The sequence below is a fragment of the Scyliorhinus canicula genome, chromosome 18 (assembly GCF_902713615.1).
Source record: "Scyliorhinus canicula chromosome 18, sScyCan1.1, whole genome shotgun sequence".
Lineage (NCBI taxonomy): Eukaryota > Metazoa > Chordata > Chondrichthyes > Carcharhiniformes > Scyliorhinidae > Scyliorhinus > Scyliorhinus canicula.
Window position 1 is genome coordinate 110530725 of NC_052163.1, and position 22887 is coordinate 110553611.

General features: G+C 51.0%; 1 protein-coding gene across 1 annotated transcript; it reads right to left on the minus strand.

Moving 5' to 3' along the window:
• Positions 1-437: 437 nt before the first annotated feature.
• Positions 438-10288, minus strand: LOC119953656 (protein S100-A1-like). Its single transcript, XM_038778140.1, has 3 exons — positions 10074-10288; positions 9458-9607; positions 438-743 (listed from the first exon to the last, which is right to left on the minus strand). The coding sequence occupies exons 1-3, from the start codon at positions 10149-10151 to the stop codon at positions 582-584; spliced, it is 390 nt and encodes a 129-aa protein (XP_038634068.1). The 5' UTR covers positions 10152-10288; the 3' UTR covers positions 438-581.
• Between the last annotated feature and the right edge of the window lie 12599 nt (positions 10289-22887).

Consider the following 22887-nt stretch of genomic DNA (forward strand, 5'->3'; position numbering starts at 1 on the left):
CGCTCTCACTCGCTCTCGTACACGCACACTTGCTCACTCTTACTCACACACACTTGTTCACTCTCACTCACTTGTTCACTCATTCATTCTGACGCTCCTCACTCTCTGACACTCATCACTCTCTGACACGCTTCACACTCATGCTCAATCATATGCATGCACACTCACTCTCGTACATGCTCGCTCGCTCTAACATTTGCTCACTCTCTCACTCACCTTCTCTCACACGCTCTCACAACCTGCGCGCGCGCACACACTCTCGCTCTCATACTTGGGCACTTTCACACACACCAACTCACACACACAAACTTGCACTCCCTCATGCACACGCAGGGAGTTTCTGCATTCCCTTAGCTTCCATCTTTGTTCAAAGGGCTGCGGAATACAAAATGTTGCTAAACAGGCTGAGCTTCTGAAGACAGAGGGAAACCCTGAGGTTGGTTATTTGAATCATTTTTATTTCATTAATTTGTTTTTTAAAAATGGGAAGTGATCAAGGATACTGCACAGATTTGTAAGCTGATCATTCTTACATATAATCACAGCATTAACGTTACTATTCATTTCTCAATCTGACCAGCTCATTTCTTTGCTTGTTGCTCCCGCTTCTGGAGATAAATTGTGTTACAGGAAAACATGAGACTGGCAATGAATGACACAAACTCCTCAAAATTCATTTCTCCATCCCCATCAAAATCCAGATCTTTCATCATCTTATCAAAGGATTCAATATTCTTATTATTCTGTTGAAAGATGGAAAAAAAATATGAAAATAGTAAAAGGTGCAACCCATTCATTTTGGTAAGAATGAGGAGAGACAACATAAAATAAAGGGATCAATTGTAAAGAGGGTGGAGGAGCAGAAGGATCCTAAGGGTATAGGTACATAAATCTTGGAAGGTAGCAGGGGAGGTTGAGTAAGTGGTTAAAATGCATACAGAATCCTGAGCTTTATACATAGAAGCGTAGAGTTCAAAAGCGAGGCACTTTTCAAGAACTTTTATAAAACACTGGAGAATTGTAACCAGTTCTGAGCACCCGCACTTTAGGAAAGTTGTGAAGTCATTAGATTCACAAAGATGAGGAACTTCAGTTACAAAGATAGGTTGGACTATTGTCCTTGGAGAAGTCTGAAAGGAGATTTGAGCGGGGTTTTCAAAATCATGAGGGGTCTGCACAGATTAGATAGGCAGGAGCTGTTCCCATTACTGCTCGGATCATGAACAAGAGAACACTGATATCAGGCGATTGACAAAAGAAGTGACGAGAAGAGGGTTTTTTTTAAATGCAGGAGATGGTTGGATCTGGAATACACTGCCTGAGGGAGTGGCGGAGCCAAATTCAATCAAGGGTTCCGAAAAGAGTTAGATAATTTTCTAAAGAGGAAAAATGTGCAGGTTGACGGGGTAAAGGCAGGACTAGGTGAGTCGCACTCTCAGAACCAGAAAAGATCTGACAGACAAAATGGCCACTTCTGTGCTTTAACCATTCTATCATTTTAGAGAGGCTCTATTACTGAGCTCTTCTGCATGTTCCATCAATGCCCAGGATGGGTACAACACTGGGTAAGATACATGGGAAAACTCCCTCTACATTGTCCCCATCAAACACTCCCAGGGCAGGTACAGCATGGGGTTAGATACAGAGTAAAGCCAACTCTACACTGTCCCCATCAAACACGCCCAGGACAGGTACAGCACGGGGTTAGATACAGAGTAAAGCTCCCTCTACACTGTCCCATCACATCAAACACGCCCAGGACAGCTACAGCACAGGATTAGATACAGAGTAAAGCTCCCTCTACACTGTCTCCATCAAACACTCCCAGGACAGGTACAGCACAGGGTTAGATACAGAGTAAAGCTCCCTCTACACTGTCCCCATCAAACATGCCCAGGACAGGTACAGCACGGGGTTAGATACAGAGTAAAGCTCCCTCTACACTGTCCCCATCAAACACTCCCAGGACAGGTACAGCACAGGGTTAGATACAGAGTAAAGCTCCCTCTACACTGTCCCCGTCAAACACTCCCAGGACAGGTACAGCATGGGGTTGATAGAGTGTAAAGCTTCCTCTACACTGTCCCCATCAAACACTCCCAGGACAGGTACAGCACAGTGTTAGATACAGAGTAAAGCTCCCTCTACATTGTCTCCATCAAACACTCCCAGGACAGGTACAGCACGGGGTTAGATACAGAGTAAAGCTCCCTCTACACTGTCTCCATCAAACACTCCCAGGACAGGTACAGCACGGGGTTAGATACAGAGTAAAGCTCCCTCTACACTGTCCCCGTCAAACACTCCCAGGACAGGTACAGCACGGGGTTAGATAGAGAGTAAAGCTCCCTCTACACTGTCCCCATCAAACACTCCCAGGACAGGTACAGCACGGGGTTAGATAGAGAGTAAAGCTTCCTCTACACTGTCCCCATCAAACACCCCCAGGACAGGTACAGCACGGGGTTAGAGAGTAAAGCCAACTCTACACTGTCCCCATCAAACACTCCCAGGACAGGTACAGCACAGGGTTAGATACAGAGTAAAGCTCCCTCTACACTGTCCCCATCAAACATGCCCAGGACAGGTACAGCACGGGGTTAGATATAGCGTAAAGCTCCCTCTACACTGTCCCCATCAAACACTCCCAGGACAGGTACAGTACGGGGTTAGTTACAGCGTAAAGCTCCCTCTACGCTGTCCCCATCAAACACTTCCAGGACAGGTACAGCACGGGGTTAGATACAGCGTAAAGCTCCCTCTACACTGTCCCCATCAAACACTCCCAGGACAGGTACAGCATGGGGTTAGATACAGCGTAAAGCTCCCTCTACGCTGTCCCCATCAAACACTCCCAGGACAGGTACAGCACAGGGTTAGATACAGAGTAAAGCTCCCTCTATACTGTCCCCATCAAACACTCCCAGGACAGGTACAGCACGGGGTTAGATACAGAGTAAAGCTCCCTCTGCACTGTCCCCATCAAACACTCCCAGGAGAGGTACAGCACAGGGTTAGATACAGAGTAAAGCTCCCTCTACACTGTCCCCATCAAACACTCCCAGGACAGGTACAGCACGGGGTTAGATACAGAGTAAAGCTCCCTCTACACTGTCCCCATCAAACACTCCCAGGACAGGTACAGCACGGGGTTAGATACAGAGTAAAGCTCCCTCTGCACTGTCCCCATCAAACACTCCCAGGAGAGGTACAGCACGGGGTTAGATACAGAGTAAAGCTCCCTCTACATTGTCCCCATCAAACACTCCCAGGACAGGTACAGCACGGGGTTAGATACAGAGTAAAGCTCCCTCTGCACTGTCCCCATCAAACACTCCCAGGAGAGGTACAGCACAGGGTTAGATACAGAGTAAAGCTCCCTCTACACTGTCCCCGTCAAACACCCCCAGGGCAGGTACAGCACGGGGTTTAATTGGATAATTTGGAAGTTTGCAAATTTGTTGTTCGGACTGAGTTAGTCACATTTTGTTTGCTCCTTATAGCCAGAGACCCTGATCAGGAGTTCAAAAAGATCTCTCCTGCCACACCCCAAAGAACTGAGAGGCGTCTTAGCCTGGTATGCAACACACTGGTACAGAGTGGAACAGGGGCTCGTCTCGAAATGAAGCGCCTAACTGTTAATTTGCAGGGTCTGGCCTGACTGGGCCCCGACTCAGTATTTCTGATTGTTCATTCTTGGCTTGCCTGTCAGAAACCGCACCCTCATTCTACACATTCCACAGCCCATCGAACATTAACTCCTCAGTCACAGGTCTGACTGCTTGTGAAATGCTTGCTCTTTCACGGCATTCTGATTCCCCACTTTTATCCTAAATCGCACCTTTTCCTGCACTGCACAGCAGTAGCCATCCTGACCGTGCAGAGCCTAACTGCTTTTGTGTGTGTGTGTGGGGGTTGGGGGGGGGGGGGGGGGGGGGGGGGAGAGACAGAGACAGAGAGAGGCTCCCACAGTTGCAGACTGTCCCCCACTCTCAGCTAAATGGCCAATTTTCCCATGCAGCCGAGACAGAAAATGTGATCTGATTCACGCTGGCATTCGGCACACACAGCCTTACCTCTGGTGACCCACAAAGACCTATCCTTGCACCCTCCCCCCCCCCCCCCCTCCCCCCCGCCTCCGATTTCTCGTCTGCATGCTACCCCTTAGTGACATCAGCTAAAAGTGCAGCACGTGCTGACAACACTCAGCTCTCTCCACTGTTGAGAAATTATAACAGTAAGAAGTCTTACAACACCAGGTTAAAGTCCAACAGGTTTGTTTCAAACACGAGCTTTCGGAGCACGGCTCCTTCTTCAGGTTCCGTGCTCCGAAAGCTCGTGTTTGAAACAAACCTGTTGGACTTTAACCTGGTGTTGTAAGACTTCTTACTGTGCTCACCCCAGTCCAACGCCGGCATCTCCACATCAGAGAAATTATAAGACTGTGTATCTGACATGCAGTCCTGAATGAGCAGACGTTGTCTTCAACAAATCATTGCGACGGCCGAACCCATTGTCTTCGGTCTCTGTCACAAACTGTGTTCCCAGCCATCGATTCCATCCCTCTCTCTCTGGCAACTGAGGCCAACTGAGTATTATATTTAATCCCGAGATGAATTTCTGACCACCTATCTGCGCCATCTCAGAGACTGCCTGTTTCCAGCTCTGTAACATCGCATGACTTCACCCTGCCTGCTGGCTCATCAGATTCAACTATTTCAATGCACTCCTGGACCCCTCACATTCTACCTACCTTCTGTAAACTTTTGCTCGTCCAAAGCTCTGCTGTCTCTCATTCAAACCAAGTCCTATTACCTGCCCCCCCCCCCCCCCCCGCATGCACCACTTTAACATTCCCGCTCTTCCTCCAGGATTGAGGGTTGTGTTCCGGATGTTATTGGGGAGGACCAGACGGGGTTTCAGGGTAGGCAGTTGGTGCCAATGTAAGAAGGTCGTTAAACGTGATTACGTTAAACTTGTCAAGAGGAAGAAGAAGGCTTATGTTAGGATGAGACATGAAGGCTCAGTTAGGGCACTTGAGAGTTACAAGTTAGCCAGGAAGGACCTAAAGGGAGAGTTAAGAAGAGCGAGGAGAGGACACGAAAAGTCGTTGGCGGATAGGATCAGGGAAAACCCTAAGGCTTTCTATAGGTATATCAGGAACAAAAGAATGACTAGAGTAAGATTAGGGCCAATCAAGGATAGTAGTGGAAAGTTGTGTGTGGAATCAGAGGAGATAAGGGAAGCGTTAAATGGATATTTTTCGTCAGTGTTTACACTGGAGAAAGACAATGTTGTCGCGGAGAATACTCAGGTACAGTCGACCAGGCTGGATGGAATTGAGGTTCACAAGGAGGAGGTGTTAGCAATTTTGGAAAGTGTAAAGATAGATAAATCCCCTGGGCCAGATGGGATTTATCCTAGGATTCTCTGGGAAGCCAGGGAGGAGATTGCAGAGCCGTTGTCCTTGATCTTTATGTCGTCTTTGTCGGAATAGTGCCGGAAGACTGGAGGATAGCAAATGTTGTCCCCTTGTTCAAGAAGGGGAGTAGAGACAACCCTGGTAATTAGAGACCTGTGAGCCTTACTTCGGTTGTGGGTAAAATGTTGGAAAAGGTTATAAGAGATAGGGTTTATAATCATCTTGAAAAGAACAAGTTGATTAGCGATAGTCAACACGGTTTTGTGAAGGGTAGGTCATGCCTCACAAACCTTATTGAGTTTTTTGAGGTGACCAAACAGGTGGATGAGGGTAAAGCGGTTGATGTGGTGTATATGGATTTCAGTAAGGCGTTTGATAAGGTTCCCCACGGTAGGCTATTGCAGAAAATAAGGAAGTATGGGATTGAAGGTGATTTAGCGGTTTGGATCAGTAATTGGCAAGCTGAAAGAAGACAGAGGGTGGTGGTTGATAGCAAATGTTCATCCTGGAGTTCAGTTACTAGTGGTGTACCGCAAGGATCTGTTTTGGGGCCACTGCTGTTTGTCATTTTTATAAATAACCTGGAAGAGGGTGTAGAAGGATGGGTTAGTAAATTTGCAGATGACACGAAGGTCGGTGGAGTTGTGGATAGTGCTGAAGGATGTTATAGGATACAGAGGGACATAGATAAGCTGCAGAGCTGGGCTGAGAGGTGGCAGATGGAGTTTAATGTGGAAAAGTGTGAGGTGGTTCACTTTGGAAGGAGTATCAGGAATGCAGAGTACTGGGCTAATGGCAAGATTCTTGGTAGTGTAGATGAACAGAGAGATCTCGGCATCCAGGTACATAAATCCCTGAAAGTTGCCACCCAGGTTAATAGGGCTGTTAAGAAGGCATATGGTGTGCTATCCTTTATCAATAGGGGGATTGAGTTTCGGAGCCACAAGGTCATGCTGCAGCTGTACATAACTCTGGTGCGGCCGCTCCTGGAGTACTGCGTGCAGTTCTGGTCACCACATTATAGGAAGGATGTGGAAGCTTTGGAAAGGGTTCAGAGGAGATTTACTAGGATGTTGCCTGGTATGGAGGGAAGGCTCAGGGACTTGAGGTTGTTTTCGTTAGAGAGGAGAAGGCTGAGAGGTGACCTAATAGAGACATATAAGATAGTCAGAGGGTTAGATAGGGTGGACAGTGAGAGTCTTTTTCCTCGGATGGTGATGACCAACACGAGGGGACATAGCTTTAAATTGAGGGGTGGTAGATATAGGACAGATGTCAGAGGCAGTTTCTTTACTCAGAGAGTAGCAGGGGTGTGGAATGCCCTGCCTGCAGCAGTAGTAGACTCGCCAACTTTAAGGGCATTTAAGTGGTCACTGGATAGACATATGGATGAAAATGGAATAGTGTAGGTCAGATAGGCTTCAGATGGTTTCACAGGTCAGCGCAACATTGAGGGCCGAAGGGCCCGTACTGCGCTGTAATGTTCTATGTTCTATGATGCGCCCGGAAGGTAGGGAGGTGGAGGTAGTGATCGCAATGGATGCAGAAAAGGCTTTTGATCGGGTAGAATGGGATTATCTGTACTGAGATGGTTCGGATTTGGGTGGGGCTTTATTGACTGGGTCAGGTTGCTGTATCAGGCTCCTGTGGCAAGTGTACGTACGAATAGGACAACATCGGACTATTTTAGACTGCACCGGGGGACAAGACAGGGATGCCCCCTCTCCCCACTGTTGTTCGCGCTAGCTATAGAGCCGTTGGCAATTGCTCTGAGAGCCTCAAGGGGCTGGAAGGGGCTGGTCCGGGGGGAGGGGGGGGGGGGGGGGGGGGGGGTTGGAGCACAATCTCGCTCTATGCAGATGACCTGCTTCTGTATGTATCGGACCCAATAGAGGGGATGGAAGAAATCATGAGGGTTCTAGGGGAATTTGGCCGGTTATTGGGGTATAAGCTAAATATGGGGAAAAGTGAGATGTTTGCGGTCCAGGCGAGGGGACAGGAGAGGCGATTAGTTGAGCTGCCGTTTAGATGAGTAGGCATTCAAGTGGCGCGGGAATGGGACTGGCTGCATAAATTAAAACTGGCCCGACTAGTAGACCAAATGAAGGACGATTTTCGGAGATGGGATGCGCTTCCGTTGTCACTGGCTGGGAGGGTGCAGACGGTGAAGATGACGGTCCTCCCGAGATCCCTGTTTGTATTTCAGTGTCTCCCCATCTTTATTCCGCGGTCCTTTTTTAAACGGGTCAACAAAGTGATCACTGGCTTTGTTTGGGCGGGCAAGACCCCGCAGGTAAGGAAGGTAATGCTTGAACGGAGTCGGGGAGAGGGCGGGCTGGCGCTGCCAAATTTTAGTAACTATTAATGGGCAGCGAATATAGTCATGATCACGAAGTGGGTGGTGGGGGAGGGGTCGGCATGGGAGCGTATGGAGGTGGCTTCATGCAAGGGCGCCAGTCTGGGGGCGTTGGTAACTGCGCCTCTGACACTCCCGCCGGCACAGTACTCCACCAGCCCCGTGGTGGTGGCGGCCCTGAGAGTCTGGGGACAATGGAGGAGACATGTGGGAGCATCGGTCTGGTTCCCAATCTGTAATAATCACCGGTTTGCCCCGGGAAGTATGGATGGGTGTTTCTGATATGGCGGAGAGCAGGGATTGAGAGAATGGGGGATATGTTTATAGAGGGGAGCTTTCCGAGTTTGAGGGTGCTAGAGGAGAAATTTGGGTTGGCGAGGGGAAACAAATTCAGGTATCAGCGGCCCTGATGAGCAGATTCTTTGGGGTGGAGGACAGGTGTGCAAAATGTGCGGGAGGGCCAGCGAACCATGTCCACATGTTCTGGACATGCCTGAAGCTTAGGGGATTTTGGCAGGGGTTTGCAGATGTCATGTCCATTGTGTTAAAACCAAGGGTGGCGCTGAGTCCAGAGGTGGCGATTTTTGGGGTGTCGGAAGACCCGGGAATCCAGGAGGAGAAAGAGGCAGACGTTCTGGCCTTTGCTTCCCTGGTAGCCCAGAGATGGATACTATTAGATTGGAGGCACTAGAAGCCCCCAAAGTCGGAGACCTGGCTATCGGACATGGCTAGCTTTCTCTGTTTGGAGAAAATCAAGTTCGCCTTGAGAGGGTCACTGTTAGGGTTTGCCCGGAGGTGGCAGCCGTTCGTCGACTTCTTCGCGGAAAATTAATCGTCAGCAGAAGGGGGGGTTAGTTTAACTGAGAGTCGGGGGTTAATAAAGGTAGGACCTGTAAGGGAGGGAGACAGCTTTTGCACTATGTTTATAGTTTCATGTACATTGTTTATTTTGTTGTTGTTATAATACCAAAAAATACCTCAATAAAATGTTTATTAAAAAAAAGTCTTTGAAATCTACTACCAACCAAGCTTTTACTTTCGCAATATCTCATGTGACTGCCAAATTTTGCTTTAAAGCATTGCTGTGGAAGGCCTCGAGACATTTGATTAAAGCTGTTATATAAATGTAGGTAGTTGTTGTATGGCAACACCGATGAGTCTGGGGCTGTAATCACTGAAGATCCCAACACACAGCTTCCCAGCAGGGATCAGGAGCAAGGATCACTGGACAGGGATCTCTGGGCGGGGATCACTGGACTGGGATCAGGAGCAGGTATTATTGGGTAGGGATCATTGGACAGGTATCAGAGATCAGAAGCAGGGAACCCTGGCTGATTTTCCCTCTTTAGCTCAGGGCAGGGAGGAGTGAGTGAGTCACTGTACAGTTACGGATATGCAGAAAATGGGAGGATTTAAATCTGGAGTGGACAGGAAGGCGTTAAACATTCACTCGTTGATCTCACTTTCCTTGACTACATTTTTTTAAAAATGACATAATTGGGGAGGTTCCTCCTTGGAACATGGATCTGTGTAGCAAAGTGTTTTCTGAATCATCAGAACCACACTGTGATTGACTGCATGTGTGTGTGAGGAGAGGTAGAGTAGCTAAGCCTGGGGTGGGGTTGGGTGCCAGGATTGGGATCAGCTTTGGTGACTGTTGGATGAGTTTGCTTCACTACCTTTGTCAGCTGGCCGAGCTCTGCATCCACCAGGGATTTCATCTGACACCTGGTCAAGGTGTATTTGTCCCCCTCCACGTATTGATAAAAAACATCCATCAGGTTCTGCATGGCCAGCTCTGTTTTGGTTGGGGTCGCCATGGCAGGAGGCTGAGAGACAGAGAAAGAGTGTCGTTAGCGAGAGAAAACCCCAAATCCGGACTCAAACTGCACCCCCCTCCCATCCCGTTTCTCTAAGTTTATTTTTGACGGGGAGGGGTTATTGAGGATTTGATAGGTTTTCCAGTCCGGGGGGGGGGGGGGGGGGGGGAGATTATTACAACAAAGAAATCATTTTATTCAAAACTTTGGAAACTATTGAAACTTTTGATGTACTCCCTGGAGAATCCGCCGCAGCAGTTCGGATACATCCCATAATAACCCCCCACACCCGATAATCTACCACACAAACATATAACCCCGTCAGCTCCCGGTTTCAGCCTGAGAACCAAAAACAACATAGATACCAGTTACAAAAATCACTAGTTACCTCCTTAAAATAACTTGTCTCCAGTTAACCCTCATTAACTAACTAACTAGTCTCTAGATCGCTCCAACCAGCCTGGCTCTTTCTTACCTGCTCTTGTTCCAGTTTTTGGCCAGATGTGCTGCAGTTCTGCAAGTTGCTGGGTTTATTATACCTAGCCCAGCCCATCCTGATGTGTCAGTCACAGTGGGGAGTGCTGACTGGTCACCGGTTGTTGCTCCAGTCCAACCCTCACAGACTCGTGGTTGAAAGAATTTGGAGAGCTTAAACTCCATCTCTTTTCGACAAGAAAGTTTGCCAAAAAAAAACTTCTTGAACCATTTCCAAGCAAGAAGCAGAGTTCACCAGAGATTCCCCCCCCCCCCCCCCAACAAATCAAACCAATCAAAAAGGATGTTGTAAACTCACATTGGAAAACTCGCCCCCAGCTAATGGCGTCAGCCTTATTTCTCAGATTGCCTGAAGATTGTAAAAGGCAGATCAAACAATCAAAAACTCCCTCTACAATTCTGTCAAAACTGTTTCATTGCAGTATTGACAGAAGTGGAAGATGCTGGAAGTGATTGACAGAGTCTGAATTGACAGAGCCTCAGAGTAGAACACGGGGTTAGATACAGAGTAAAGCTCCCTCTACACTGTCCCCATCCAACACTCCCAGGACAGGTACAGTACGGGTTAGATACAGAGTAAAGCTCCCCCTACACTGTCTCCATCAAACAGTCCCAGGACAGATACAGCACAGTGTTAGATACAGAGTAAAGTTTCCCCTACACTGTCTCCATCAAACACTCCCAGGACAGGTACAGTACGGGTTAGATACAGAGTAAAGCTCCCTCTACACTGTCCCCATCAAACACTCCCAGGACAGGTACAGCATGGGGTTAGATACAGAGTAAAGCTCCCTCTACACTGTCCCCATCCAACACTCCCAGGACAGGTACAGTACGGGTTAGATACAGAGTAAAGCTCCCCCTACACTGTCTCCATCAAACAGTCCCAGGACAGATACAGCACAGTGTTAGATACAGAGTAAAGTTTCCCCTACACTGTCTCCATCAAACACTCCCAGGACAGGTACAGTACGGGTTAGATACAGAGTAAAGCTCCCTCTACACTGTCCCCATCAAACACTCCCAGGACAGGTACAGCATGGGGTTAGATACAGAGTAAAACTCCCTCTACACTGTCCCCATCAAACACTCCCAGGACAGGTACAGTACGGGTTAGATACAGAGTAAAGCTCCCTCTACACTGTCCCCATCAAACACTCCCAGGACAGGTACAGTACAGGTTAGATACAGAGTAAAGCTCCCCCTACACTGTCTCCATCAAACAGTCCCAGGACAGATACAGCACAGTGTTAGATACAGAGTAAAGTTTCCCCTACACTGTCTCCATCAAACAGTCCCAGGACAGGTACAGCACGGGGTTAGATGTAAAAAGGGTTGTGGCGCACCCTGAAATTAACATACATATCCTAACTACTGGGTAAGATCAGCAAGATGGCAAACAGAAAAAGTTCCACAACAATATGTCATGATATGCAGACATGCACATAATGAGATACAGACAGGCAGCTAATGAAAACAGAGAACAGGACATAACCAATCAGCGGGCAGAACACTTCCCACTATAAAAGGCACAAGGCACTCACATTCCCCCTCTTTCCACTGGGGACATCTACAGAATGAGTCAGGTGTATATATCACATAACACCTACAGCACGTGACTGAGAGCTAGTCTACTTCAGTCATGATGTGGAGATGCCGGCGTTGGACTGGGGTGAGCACAGTAAGAAGTCTTACAACACCAGGTTAAAGTCCAACAGGTTTGATTCAAACATGAGCTTTCGGAGCGCAGCTCCTTCCTCAGGTGAATGAGGAAGGAGGAAGGAAGGAAGGAGGAAGGAGCTGCGCTCCGAAAGCTCGTGATTGAATCAAACCTGTTGGACTTTAACCTGGTGTTGTAAGACTTCTTACTGTACTTCAGTCAGACAGAGTAATCACACTTAGGTTAGCAGAGAGTCGAACTCACTGAGAACTGTGCTAACTGTGTGACAGTTTCAATAAATCAAAAGAATTAACTTCAAAGTCTGGAGTATATTTCAGTTATAGTTGCATCCAGTTGCAGCCCGTGTTATCTCAGTGTGCTTAACATGACATCTACTACGACTGCTATCCCTAGGTGGTTTACCTCAATCTGTTCCGTGACGACCAGCAAATGTATCCCGGCACCATGGAGAAGATCAAGATTCCTCAACAGCTGTGGACCTCCGGCCATCTCAGTGCCAACTGGCAGACTTTCAAGCAAAGGTTTCTGCTGTATATCGAAGCCTCAGACCTCGAGGGTGCGCGTCTGATACAAGAAAGATCACGCCCGTGTTATCTCAGTGTGCTTAACACGACACAATGTTTTTTGTGAGGGGAGATACGGGAGGATGCATGGCCCAGGAGTGAGAAGCAGAGTGGACTGGCAGGCCGACAGACAACCCCTGACAGAGGGTTAGCTGTAATTTGGAACCATCACACGGACAAGACTGAAGCTGAGTAATGGGACATCATGTCATCACCAATCAATCCTACTCTTCACTGAACTGAACTGAAGTTTTTCAATTAACTAAGCTCTCTCTTTCACGGTCCTCTCATTGGAAGGAGGTTTTGGGAAGCCATACACCAGGTTACCCATCCATTCAAAATGTGTGAGGGACAATAGGGTTCGGAGAATACTGCCTTCTTTCTTTCTGGGCCTGGGTGTCGATCCTCATCCGCAGCAAAGCTCACTGCATTTACCAGAGTATCCTGTTAGCGCAACAGGGAGGAAACCGGAGCACCCGGAGGAAACCCACACAGACATGGGGAGAACGTGCAGACTCCACACAGACAGTGACTCAAGCCGGGAATCGCACCTGGGGCTCTGGCGCTGTCAAGGATCAATGCTAGCCTCTGTGCTACCATGCTGCCCACTCACTGTATTTAGCAGAGATTAAGGGCTATTAACCCTAAATATCCTCTGTTAGTTGTGGCTCAGTGGGTAATGCTCTTGTCTCTACATCAGACGGTTGTGGGTTGTGGCATCTCAGCTAAGTGTAGTACTGCAGGGATGTTGCCCTGCTAGAAATGCCATTTACCAGTTACCATGTTACATGGAGGCTCTGCCTCGCATGTGGATGTAAACAATTCAATGAGACTACATTGAATAAGAGCAGGGAATTAGCCCTGATATCCTAACTAACATTTATCCCTCAATCAACATCACAAAAACAGATTATCTGGTCTTTTTCACATTGCTGTTTGTGGGATCTTGCTGTGTATACATTGGCATTACAGCAGTGACTGGACTTCATTGGTTGCAAACTACTTTATACTCATGTAGTTGTGAAGGTGCTTGAAAAATGTGAATCTTATTTTTGTTCATAATTATACATTGACACTAACCTTGTGGCTCTCCTCTGCATTTTGAATACCTCTCTATTTTTGTGCGGTTCGAAATAGGGTGGGGACTCTGGAACGAAGCACTGCACAGGGTCAATTCCGTCTCCACATGCGCAAGGCTAAGCTTAATGCAGCTGAAAGTGGTACACAGAGCCCACTTAACCCAAACCCGAATGAGCAGGTTCTTCCCGGAGGTGGAGGACAGATGCGAACGGCGCCAAGGAGGCCTGGCCAACCACGCCCACATACGTCTTGTTCCAGATTTGCCAGATACTGGCCAGCCTTCTTTGATGTCCAAAGTGGTGGGGATGAGAGTGGAGTCATGCCCGAGAGTGGCAGTCTTTGGGGAATCAGACTCGCCAGATCTATTGATGGGGAGGAGGGCTGACACCCTTGCCTTTGCCTCCCTGATCGCCCACTGTAGAATCCTGCTCAGTTGGCATTCAGCTGCACCACCCAAAGCTGCAGACTGGCTGTCCGACCTCTCGGAATCTCTCCAAATGGAGAAAATCAAATTCGCCATCCAAGGGTCGGAAGATGGCTTCCTCAAAACGTGGGGGGCATTCACTCGGTTGTTCCAAGACCTGTTTGTAGCCAACAACTAGGAAACCAACGATCAGGGTAGCCATGGCACAGTAAGGGGGGGGGGGGGGGGGATGTCAGGGGAACAAGGAACTCAGCCAAGCCCAACAAAGGAACCAGGAGACACAGGGAGGGGGGGAGGGATGCAGGGGAAACCACAAACTGAACTAAAGGGAAGAAAAGCAAAGGGAAAACTGGTGGAGAGCATAACGCAGGGAACAACAATTGCCATGGCAAACACTGCAGGGAAGGAATAAAATAAAAGGAAGGGGAAACAGTGATGTATTTATGTAAATAGTCAAAACCCATCTTGGTGTAAATAGTTCTGGTTTTACTTCTTCTACATTTCCCTGTTTAACTCCTATTGTTTGTTCATATCTGTATTTGTTAATACCAAAAACTCAATAAAAAACACTTTAAAAAAAAAAAAGTCTCTACTTTCATAGAGTCACATAGGTTTACAGCTTTACAATGCAGAACACAGAAAGGAACCATTCGGCCCATTATGTCTGTGCCGCCCAATGAAGTGGATCCTGAAGGTCAGCCAGTTGGCAAAAGTGGATCCCAAGGAAAAAAGTTTGAAAAACACTGGGTTTGATACAGAGTAAAGCTCCCTCTACACTGTCCCATACGGACATGCCTCAGTAACAATTCAGCGTGATGTCTTCTTTTTTATATTTCACCTTGCACTCTTGACAATCAGCATTAATAAAGAGAACAATAATTTATACCGCAAGAGAAGGGAATGCTCTGTGGTAAGTCGATTTGTTCCAGCTATCCCCATATGTGACGTGTTGTAGCCTGCATTCTACCCTCTCCTCCTCCTCTCCCCCCACCTAATCGCCTATTCCTCCCCCCCCACCCCCACCCTCACCCCAAGGCCCTCTACCCCCACTGTTCACCCTGCTCCATGCCCCTGTGGGTTCCACAGTCACGTCACTGAGATACACGTGAGGGAGAAGGACCGATTGAGAGAACAAAGAGTTGGATAGTACAGACCTACCAGGCGTGCTACGAGACAAGGAGTAGGGGGTGTGGCCACACTGTTCAGGACCCCTGTTTAGTCTAGGTGTTGCCATGGTGAATGCAGCAGTTCATTGAGAACTTGCAGTTAACTGCCAAGCTTTGCTTAAATTCAAACCAGGCAGGTTGACTCTGATTGGCCAAGGCATCACTGCATGCAATAAATCAGAGCACGTCTGTGGTAGTCACCACTGATGTATTATATTGTATATATATGGGTTTTACGGTAAGGCCTCTGTACTACAGGTACGGGGGTAGATCCCTGCCTGCTGGATCCACCCAGTAGGCGGAGTATAAATATGTGTGCTCTCCGTACAGCAGCCATTTCATCAGCTGCTGTAGGAGGCCGCACATCTCTGTGTAATAAAGTCTCGATTACATTCTACCCTCGTCTCGTCGTCATTGATAGTGCATCAAAGTCTTTCTTATTCTGTTTAGTTGAAAAAGGTGTAATGTTTTTAGATGTTCTTTCTGTCTGCAAAGGACAGCGCCCTGTGTGTGAATGTCTGTAGCTTTGAATGCACATAATTGAGCCACACTGTGAGTCAGACTGATAATCCTAAATTGACTGCCAGTGTAATTCCTCACACAGCCTTGTTCTTTAAGTGTTGTCCAATCTGGGATTCACATCAAATGTTTTGAGTTTTGCAGGCGCAGGCTGGTTGGGGCAGTACTTTGCCCGAAGGAATTTTGCTGTTTGACACATGTGATGAACCACTGTGCACCTGTATTAGGGGATGTACGGTAGGACCTGCACTACAGGTCCGCCGGTAGCCCCTGCCGGCTAGCTCCGGCCACAAGGAGCCGTATAAATAGGCATGTCCTCCTCCTGATCAGCCATTTTGCCAGCTGCAGTAGGAGGCCATGCATCTGACTGTAATAACGCCACAGTTGTACCAATCTGAGTCTTTCGTACAATTGATCGTGCATCAATTTATTACAGTCAGAGTTTTCTACATTATGGACATCAGGATCAAACCAGATCGCCTGCAGCTGGATCCGCGCTCGCCAGACACCAGAAAGGACTTTAATCACTGGCTGGCTTGTTTTGAGGCCTACATCAACGCTGCGACCCCCACGCCGATGGAAGCTCAGACAATCCAAGTTCTATACTCCAGGTTGAGCTCCAGCGTGTTCCCGTTGATCCAGGACGCCCCAAGTTACGTGATAGCAATGACACTCCTAAAAGAGAACTACACTCAGAAGACAAACACACTCTTCGCAAGGCATGTACTTGCCACTCGCGTACAACTACCTGGTGAGTCGATCGAAGACTTCTGGCGGGCTCTTATCCCACTCGTACGGGACTGTGACTGTCAGGCCGTTACAGCCACTGAACATTCCAATCTCCTCATGCGTGATGCATTCGTGACGGGGATTGCGTCGGACCCCATTCGACAACGATTGCTGGAAGGGGCCACGTTCGACCTAACGGAGACAAAAACTTTAACGCTCTCCATGACGGTCGCATCTCGAAACGTCCAAGCCTACCCCGCTCACTGCGCGGCCCATCCCTCCCCTCCTGGACCCCGCAAACAACCTCACCCCGGCTAGGGCCCGTCCTAATCAATACACCTGCGCCGCCCACCATGCCACGCACCCTGGGGGTCCCCGCTGCTACTTCTGCGGCCAGCAGAAACACCTCCGCCAACGCTGTCCAGCCCGCACCGCCACTTGCAAATCCTGCGGTAAAAAGGGCCACTTCGCAGCTGTGTGCCAACCTGGCCACCACTTCAACGACAGTGAAAATCAACGGCCACGCGACCTCTTGCCTGCTGGACTCCGGGTGCACCGAAACTTCATTCACCCAGACATGGTAAGGCGCTGCTCCCTCGCGGTCCACCCCGCCAACCAACGGATCTCCCTGGCCTCCGGATCCCACTCTGTCTCGATCCGAGGGTTCTGTGTTGTCAATCTCACTGTCCAGGGCGTAGAATTCAGTGGTTTCCGCCTCTACGTCCTCCCCAACCTCTGCGCTGCACTATTGTTGGGTCTGGATTTTCAGTGTAATCTCCAGAGCCTCACCCTCAAATTCGGCGGGCCCCTACCTCCACTCACTGTTTGCGGCCTCACGACCCTCAAGGTTGACCCCCCCTTCCTCTTTGCCAATCTAACTGCAGATTGCAAGCCCGTCGTCACCAGGAGCAGACGGTACAGCGCCCAGGACAAGGCCTTCATCAGGTCCGAGGTCCAGCGGCTGCTTCGGGAGGGTATTATCGAGGCCAGCAATAGCCCCTGGAGAGCTCAAGTGGTAGTCATTAACACTGGGGAGAATCACAGAATGGTCGTGGACTACAGCCAGACCATCAACCGGTACACGCAGCTCGACGCGTACACCCTCCCACGCATATCTGAGATGGTCAATCAGATTGCGCAGTACCGGGTCTTCTCAACAATTGACCTGAAATCCGCCTACCACCAGCTCCCCATCCATAAATCGGACCATCCATACACTGCCTTCGAGGCAGACGGTCGGCTCTATCAATTTCTTAGGGTTCCCTTCAGCATCACTAACGGGGTCTCGGTCTTCCAAAGGGAGATGGACCGAATGGTCGACCGGTATGGTCTGCGGGCCACATTTCTGTACCTGGACAACGTCACCATCTGCGGCCATGACCAGCAGGACCACGACGGCAACCTCTCTAAATTTCTCCGCACCGCCACTCTCCTCAATCTGACATACAAGGAGAAGTGTGTGTTCCGCACGACCCGTCTAGCCACCCTCAGCTATGTAGTCCAAAACGGACTCCTGGGGCCCGATCCCGACCGCATGCGCCCCCTCATGGAGCTCCCCCTCCCCCACTGCCCCAAGGCCCGCCCACATTCAGTCCACCCAATTTCCCCTCACGGCCGAGGCACAACATGCATTTGCCCGTATTAGAGCAGACATAGCCAAGGCCGGGATGCATGCAGTAGACGAGGCACCTCCCTTTCAAGTAGAAAGCGACGCATCAGACGTCGCCCTCGCCGCCACTCTAAACCAGGCAGGCAGTCCCGTGGCAATCTTTTCCCGCACCCTTCATGCCTCTGAAGTTCGGCACTCATCCGTCAAAAAGAGTCCCAAGCTATCGTTGAAGCCGTGCGGCATTAGAGGCATTACCTGGCCGGCAGGAGATTCACTCTCCTCACTGACCAACGGTTGGTAGCCTTCATGTTCAACAACACGCAGCGGGGCAAGATCAAAAATTATAAAATCTTGCGGTGGAGAATCGAGCTCTCCACCTATAATTACAAGATTTTGTATCGCCCTGGCAAACTCAACGAGCCCCCAGACGCCCTCTCCCGAGGTACATGTGCCGGCGCACAAGTAGACCAACTTCGGGCCCTGCACGACAGCCTTTGTCACCCGGGGGTCACTCGATTGTACCACCTCGTCAAAGCCCGCAATCTGCCCTACTCCGTCGAGGACGTACGGACAGTCACCAGAGACTACCAGGTCTTTGCGGAGTGCAAGCCTCACTTCTACCGGCCGGACCGCGCGCGCCTGGTGAAAGCGTCCCGCCCCTTTGAATGCCTCAGCGTGGATTTCAAAGGGTCCCTCCCCTCCACCAACCTCAACACATATATCCTCAGTGTGGTCGATGAATTCTCCAGATTCCCCTTCGCCATCCCATGCCCCCGATATGACGTCTGCCACCGTCATCAAGGCCCTCAACACCATCTTCGCTCTGTTCGGTTTCCCCGACTACATCCACAGTGACAGGGGATCCTTATTCATGAGCGATGAGCTGCATCAGTTCCCGCTCAACAGGGGTATCGCCTCCAGCAGGACGCCCAGCTACAAACCCCGGGGAAACGGGCAGGTAGAGAGGGAGAACGGGACGGTTTGGAGCGCCGTCCAGCTGGCCCTACGGTCCAGAAACCTCCCAGCCTCTCGCTGGCAGGAGGTCCTCCCTGATGCACTACACTCCATCCGGTCACTACTGTGCACTGCCACAAATAACACACCCCATGAACCTGTTTTTACCTTCCCCAGGAAGTCCACATCCGGGGTGTCACTCCCGACTTGGCTCGCAGCTCCAGGACCGTCCTTCTACGTAGGCATGTCCGACTCCATAAAGCGGACCCCTTTGATGGACAGGGTACACTTGCTCCATGCCAACCCCCAGTATGCCTACATGGAGTTCCCCGACGGCCGCCAGGATACGGTCTCACTCAGGGACCTGGCTCCCTCAGGTTCCACTCCCACACACTCCCCCACCCACTCGCCACCCTCCCCTCCCCCGGCGCTCCCAACATTAGCCCCACCAGGTCCATCCCTCCTGCCCCTGCCCACGCTAGAGGATGAGGACGATTTCGGCACGCTCCCGGAGTCATCCGACTACTGGCCACACCAACACCGCCAGCAACCGACGTCGCGACACCAGCACCGCCAGCGGCGACACTCGCCGCCACCCTATGTCACTCCCAGTGAACCGTCAAACCACCGGACCGACTTAACCTCCGACGGGCACTGGACTACCAAAATGGACATTTTTTTTTCACTTCCCCACTGTAAATTATTTGTAAATCTGTATATAGTTCCACGCCACCCCCGCCGGACTCATTTTTAACGGGGTGAATGTGGTGAACCACTGTGTGCACCTGTATTAGGGGATGTAAGGTAGGACCTGCACTACAGGATCGCTGGTAGCCCCTGCCGGCTAGCTCCGCCCACAAGGAGCCGTATAAATATGCGTGTCCTCCTCCTGATCAGCCATTTCGCCAGCTGCAGCAGGAGGCCACGCATCTGACTGTAATAAAGCCACAGTTGTACCAATCTGAGTCTTTCGTGCAATTGATCAGGCATCAACACAATCGCCAGACTTTGGGAAGAACAAATGAGATTTGTGTCCAGGTCCTAAGGGTGCAAGGGTAGAGTTAGGTGTTCAGGTCTGTGTTGGTACTTTTCTAAAATGACTTTATTTACTTGATTTGAAATGGTTGCTTCCCCCGCAGCAAAGTGGAACATTCTGAACAAAAGTGGATGAGTCAGAAATTCCAGAACTGAGGCCTGTTTGTTCAACTTTGCAAGTTTCAGTAAAATGCAGCAACTTAAAGGCATTCTGGTACAGGAGAAAGGAGCTTTAAACAGAAAGTTAAATGAAAGATTTTTTTTAAAAAGCAACAGCTGAAATGTTGTACTTTCAACAACTTTGGGCAACATCTGATTGGAACGGGATTTGTGAGAATTAAGAGTGTTCCTGTCTGACATTCCAGCCCCACTCAGTCTCTCACAGGGTGTGGCACTGAATAATCACAATGTCTGTTCTCCGTTGCTCTGACAACCAAACCCACTGAGAGTGAAAACCTTCTGAATCCAACCGAACACACTCGCAGCAAAATAAAATATCGCAAATCACTGCCAGGAAATGATCACTCCTCTTCCTGCCCACAGCTGTGATCAGCACAGCTGTCTTGGTCCACATTCTTCCTTTGTCAGTTGTTGGTTTGTCACGGTTCAGAACTGGCACAGACACGGTGTGAACCAACTGTATATCTGAGGTCCATCTCTGCACTTTATGTTTATGCGAGTTTGTCCAAAAGCATCAATCATCCACTAACCTTCTTAAACTGCCAGTGAAATCCCACACTGGGATACTGGCCGGGGTTCTGTCTTTGTGGTTGGAACCGGAAACCAGCCACGGTTCAACATTCGGTGACCCTTCTCCTGGTGACCCTGCTCCTGGTGACCCTTCTCCTGGTGACCCTACTGCCTGGTGACCCTGTCCCTGGTGACCCTGCTCCTGGTGACCCTTCTCCTGGTGACACTGCTGCCTGGTGACCCTGCCCCTGGTGACCCTGCTCCTGGTGACCCTTCTCCTGGTGACCCTGCCCCTGGTGACCCTGCTCCTGGTGACCCTGCTCCTGGTGACCCTGCTCCTGGTGACCCTGCCCCTGGTGACCCTGCTCCTGGTGATCCTGCCCCTGGTGACCCTGCTCCTGGTGACCCTTCTCCTGGTGACCCTGCTCCTGGTGACCCTGCTGCCTGGTGACCCTGTCCCTGGTGACCCTGCTCCTGGTGACCCTGCTCCTGGTGACCCTGCTGCCTCTTGACTCTGCTGCCTGGTGACCCTGTCCCTGGTGACCCTGCTCCTGGTGACCCTGCTGCCTGTTGACCCTGCTCCTGGTGACCCTGCTGCCTGGTGACCCTGCTGCCTGGTGACCCTGCTCCTGGTGACCCTGCTCCTGGTGACCCTTCTCCTGGTGACCCTGCTCCTGGTGACCCTGCTGCCTGGTGACCCTGCCCCTGGTGACCCTGCTGCCTGGTGACCCTGCTCCTGGTGATCCTGCTCCTGGTGACCCTGCTGCCTGGTGACCCTGCTCCTGGTGACCCTGCTCCTGGTGACCCTGCCCCTGGTGACCCTGCTGCCTGGTGACCCTGCCCCTGGTGACCCTGCCCCTGGTGACCCAGCTCCTGGTGACCCTGCTCCTGGTGACCCTGCCCCTGGTGACCCTGCTGCCTGGTGACCCTGCTCCTGGTGACCCTGCTCCTGGTGATCCTGCTGCCTGGTGACCCTGCCCCTGGTGACCCTGCTCCTGGTGACCCTGCTGCCTGGTGACCCTGCTGCCTGGTGACCCTGCTGCCTGGTGATCCTGCCCCTGGTGACCCTGCTCCTGGTGACCCTGCTCCTGGTGACCCTGCTGCCTGGTGATCCTGCCCCTGGTGACCCTGCCCCTGGTGACCCTGCTCCTGGTGACCCTACTGCCTGGTGACCCTGTCCCTGGTAACCCTGCTCCTGGTGACCCTGCTCCTGGTGACCCTGCTCCTGGTGACCCTGCCCCTGGTAACCCTGCTCCTGGTGACCCTGCTCCTGGTGACCCTGCTGCCTGGTGACCCTGCTGCCTGGTGACCCTGCTCCTGGTGACCCTGCGCCTGGTGACCCTGCCCCTGGTGACCCTGCTCCTGGTGACCCTGCCCCTGGTAACCCGCGCATGCGCGGGCCGGGATGCCCCTCAGCCGCCCCGCGAAGTGATACAGCGGGGCGGCGGAAGGACAAAGAGTGCGCGGGAATCGGACCCGCTGCCCGCGATCGGTGCCCACCGATCGCGGGCCCATGGCACCCTTGGCATGGCCGTGGTACTGCCGTGCCAATCGGTGCCATGGTTTTCAAAATCGGGACTTTACGGCCGTTTTTACGAATGGCCAGACCAGGTGTGTTTGCCGTTCGTAAAAACAGCCGTAAAGGGCTTGGACTTCAGCCCATCGGCCGGCTGAGAATCGCTGCTGGCCGTAAAAAAACGGCGGCGGCGATTCGTGTCGGGAGTCGGGCGTGGGGGGGGGGAGAATAGCGGGAGGGCGTCAGACTAGCGTGGCCATAAAAATTTACGAACCCCGCTGTTCTCCGCACCGTCGTGAGTGCGGAGAATTGCGCCCCATGGATTTGGTGAGGTGATGAGGTCGAGACTGGTCGTGGGTGATGGAGGCGATCTTCGGAAAGTGGGCGGGCCGATCGGATGAGCAGGGGTTCCGGGAGGCGGCGGGGCGATTCAAAGATGGCGGCCCCCACGGGTCGCACGTGGCGGGTGGTGTTAAAGAAGGCGGCCCCCACAAGTTACACGCAGCGCTGCTGGGCTTACAAACAGGTCGGGCCTGGCAGACTTTAGAGAAGAGGCCCTTCGTACTGCACCCGTTGCAGATCACCCCCCCCCCCCCCCCCCGTGCTGGGCAGCGTTGCCTGGGGTGCTTACCCTGGCCACAGAAGTAGCATTTTGGGCCTTCAGGATTGGCAGGTTGCTGCCCACGGACTTCAGGCTTGCGGGGCCCCCGGGTTGCATGATGGCGGTGCCCACGACATCCACAAGGGTGCCGCATGGTCGGAGGTGTAGGCATCCAAGTTGCGGAAGGCCACTTCTAATGAGTCCAAAATCCGTACTGTCTCTTGGAG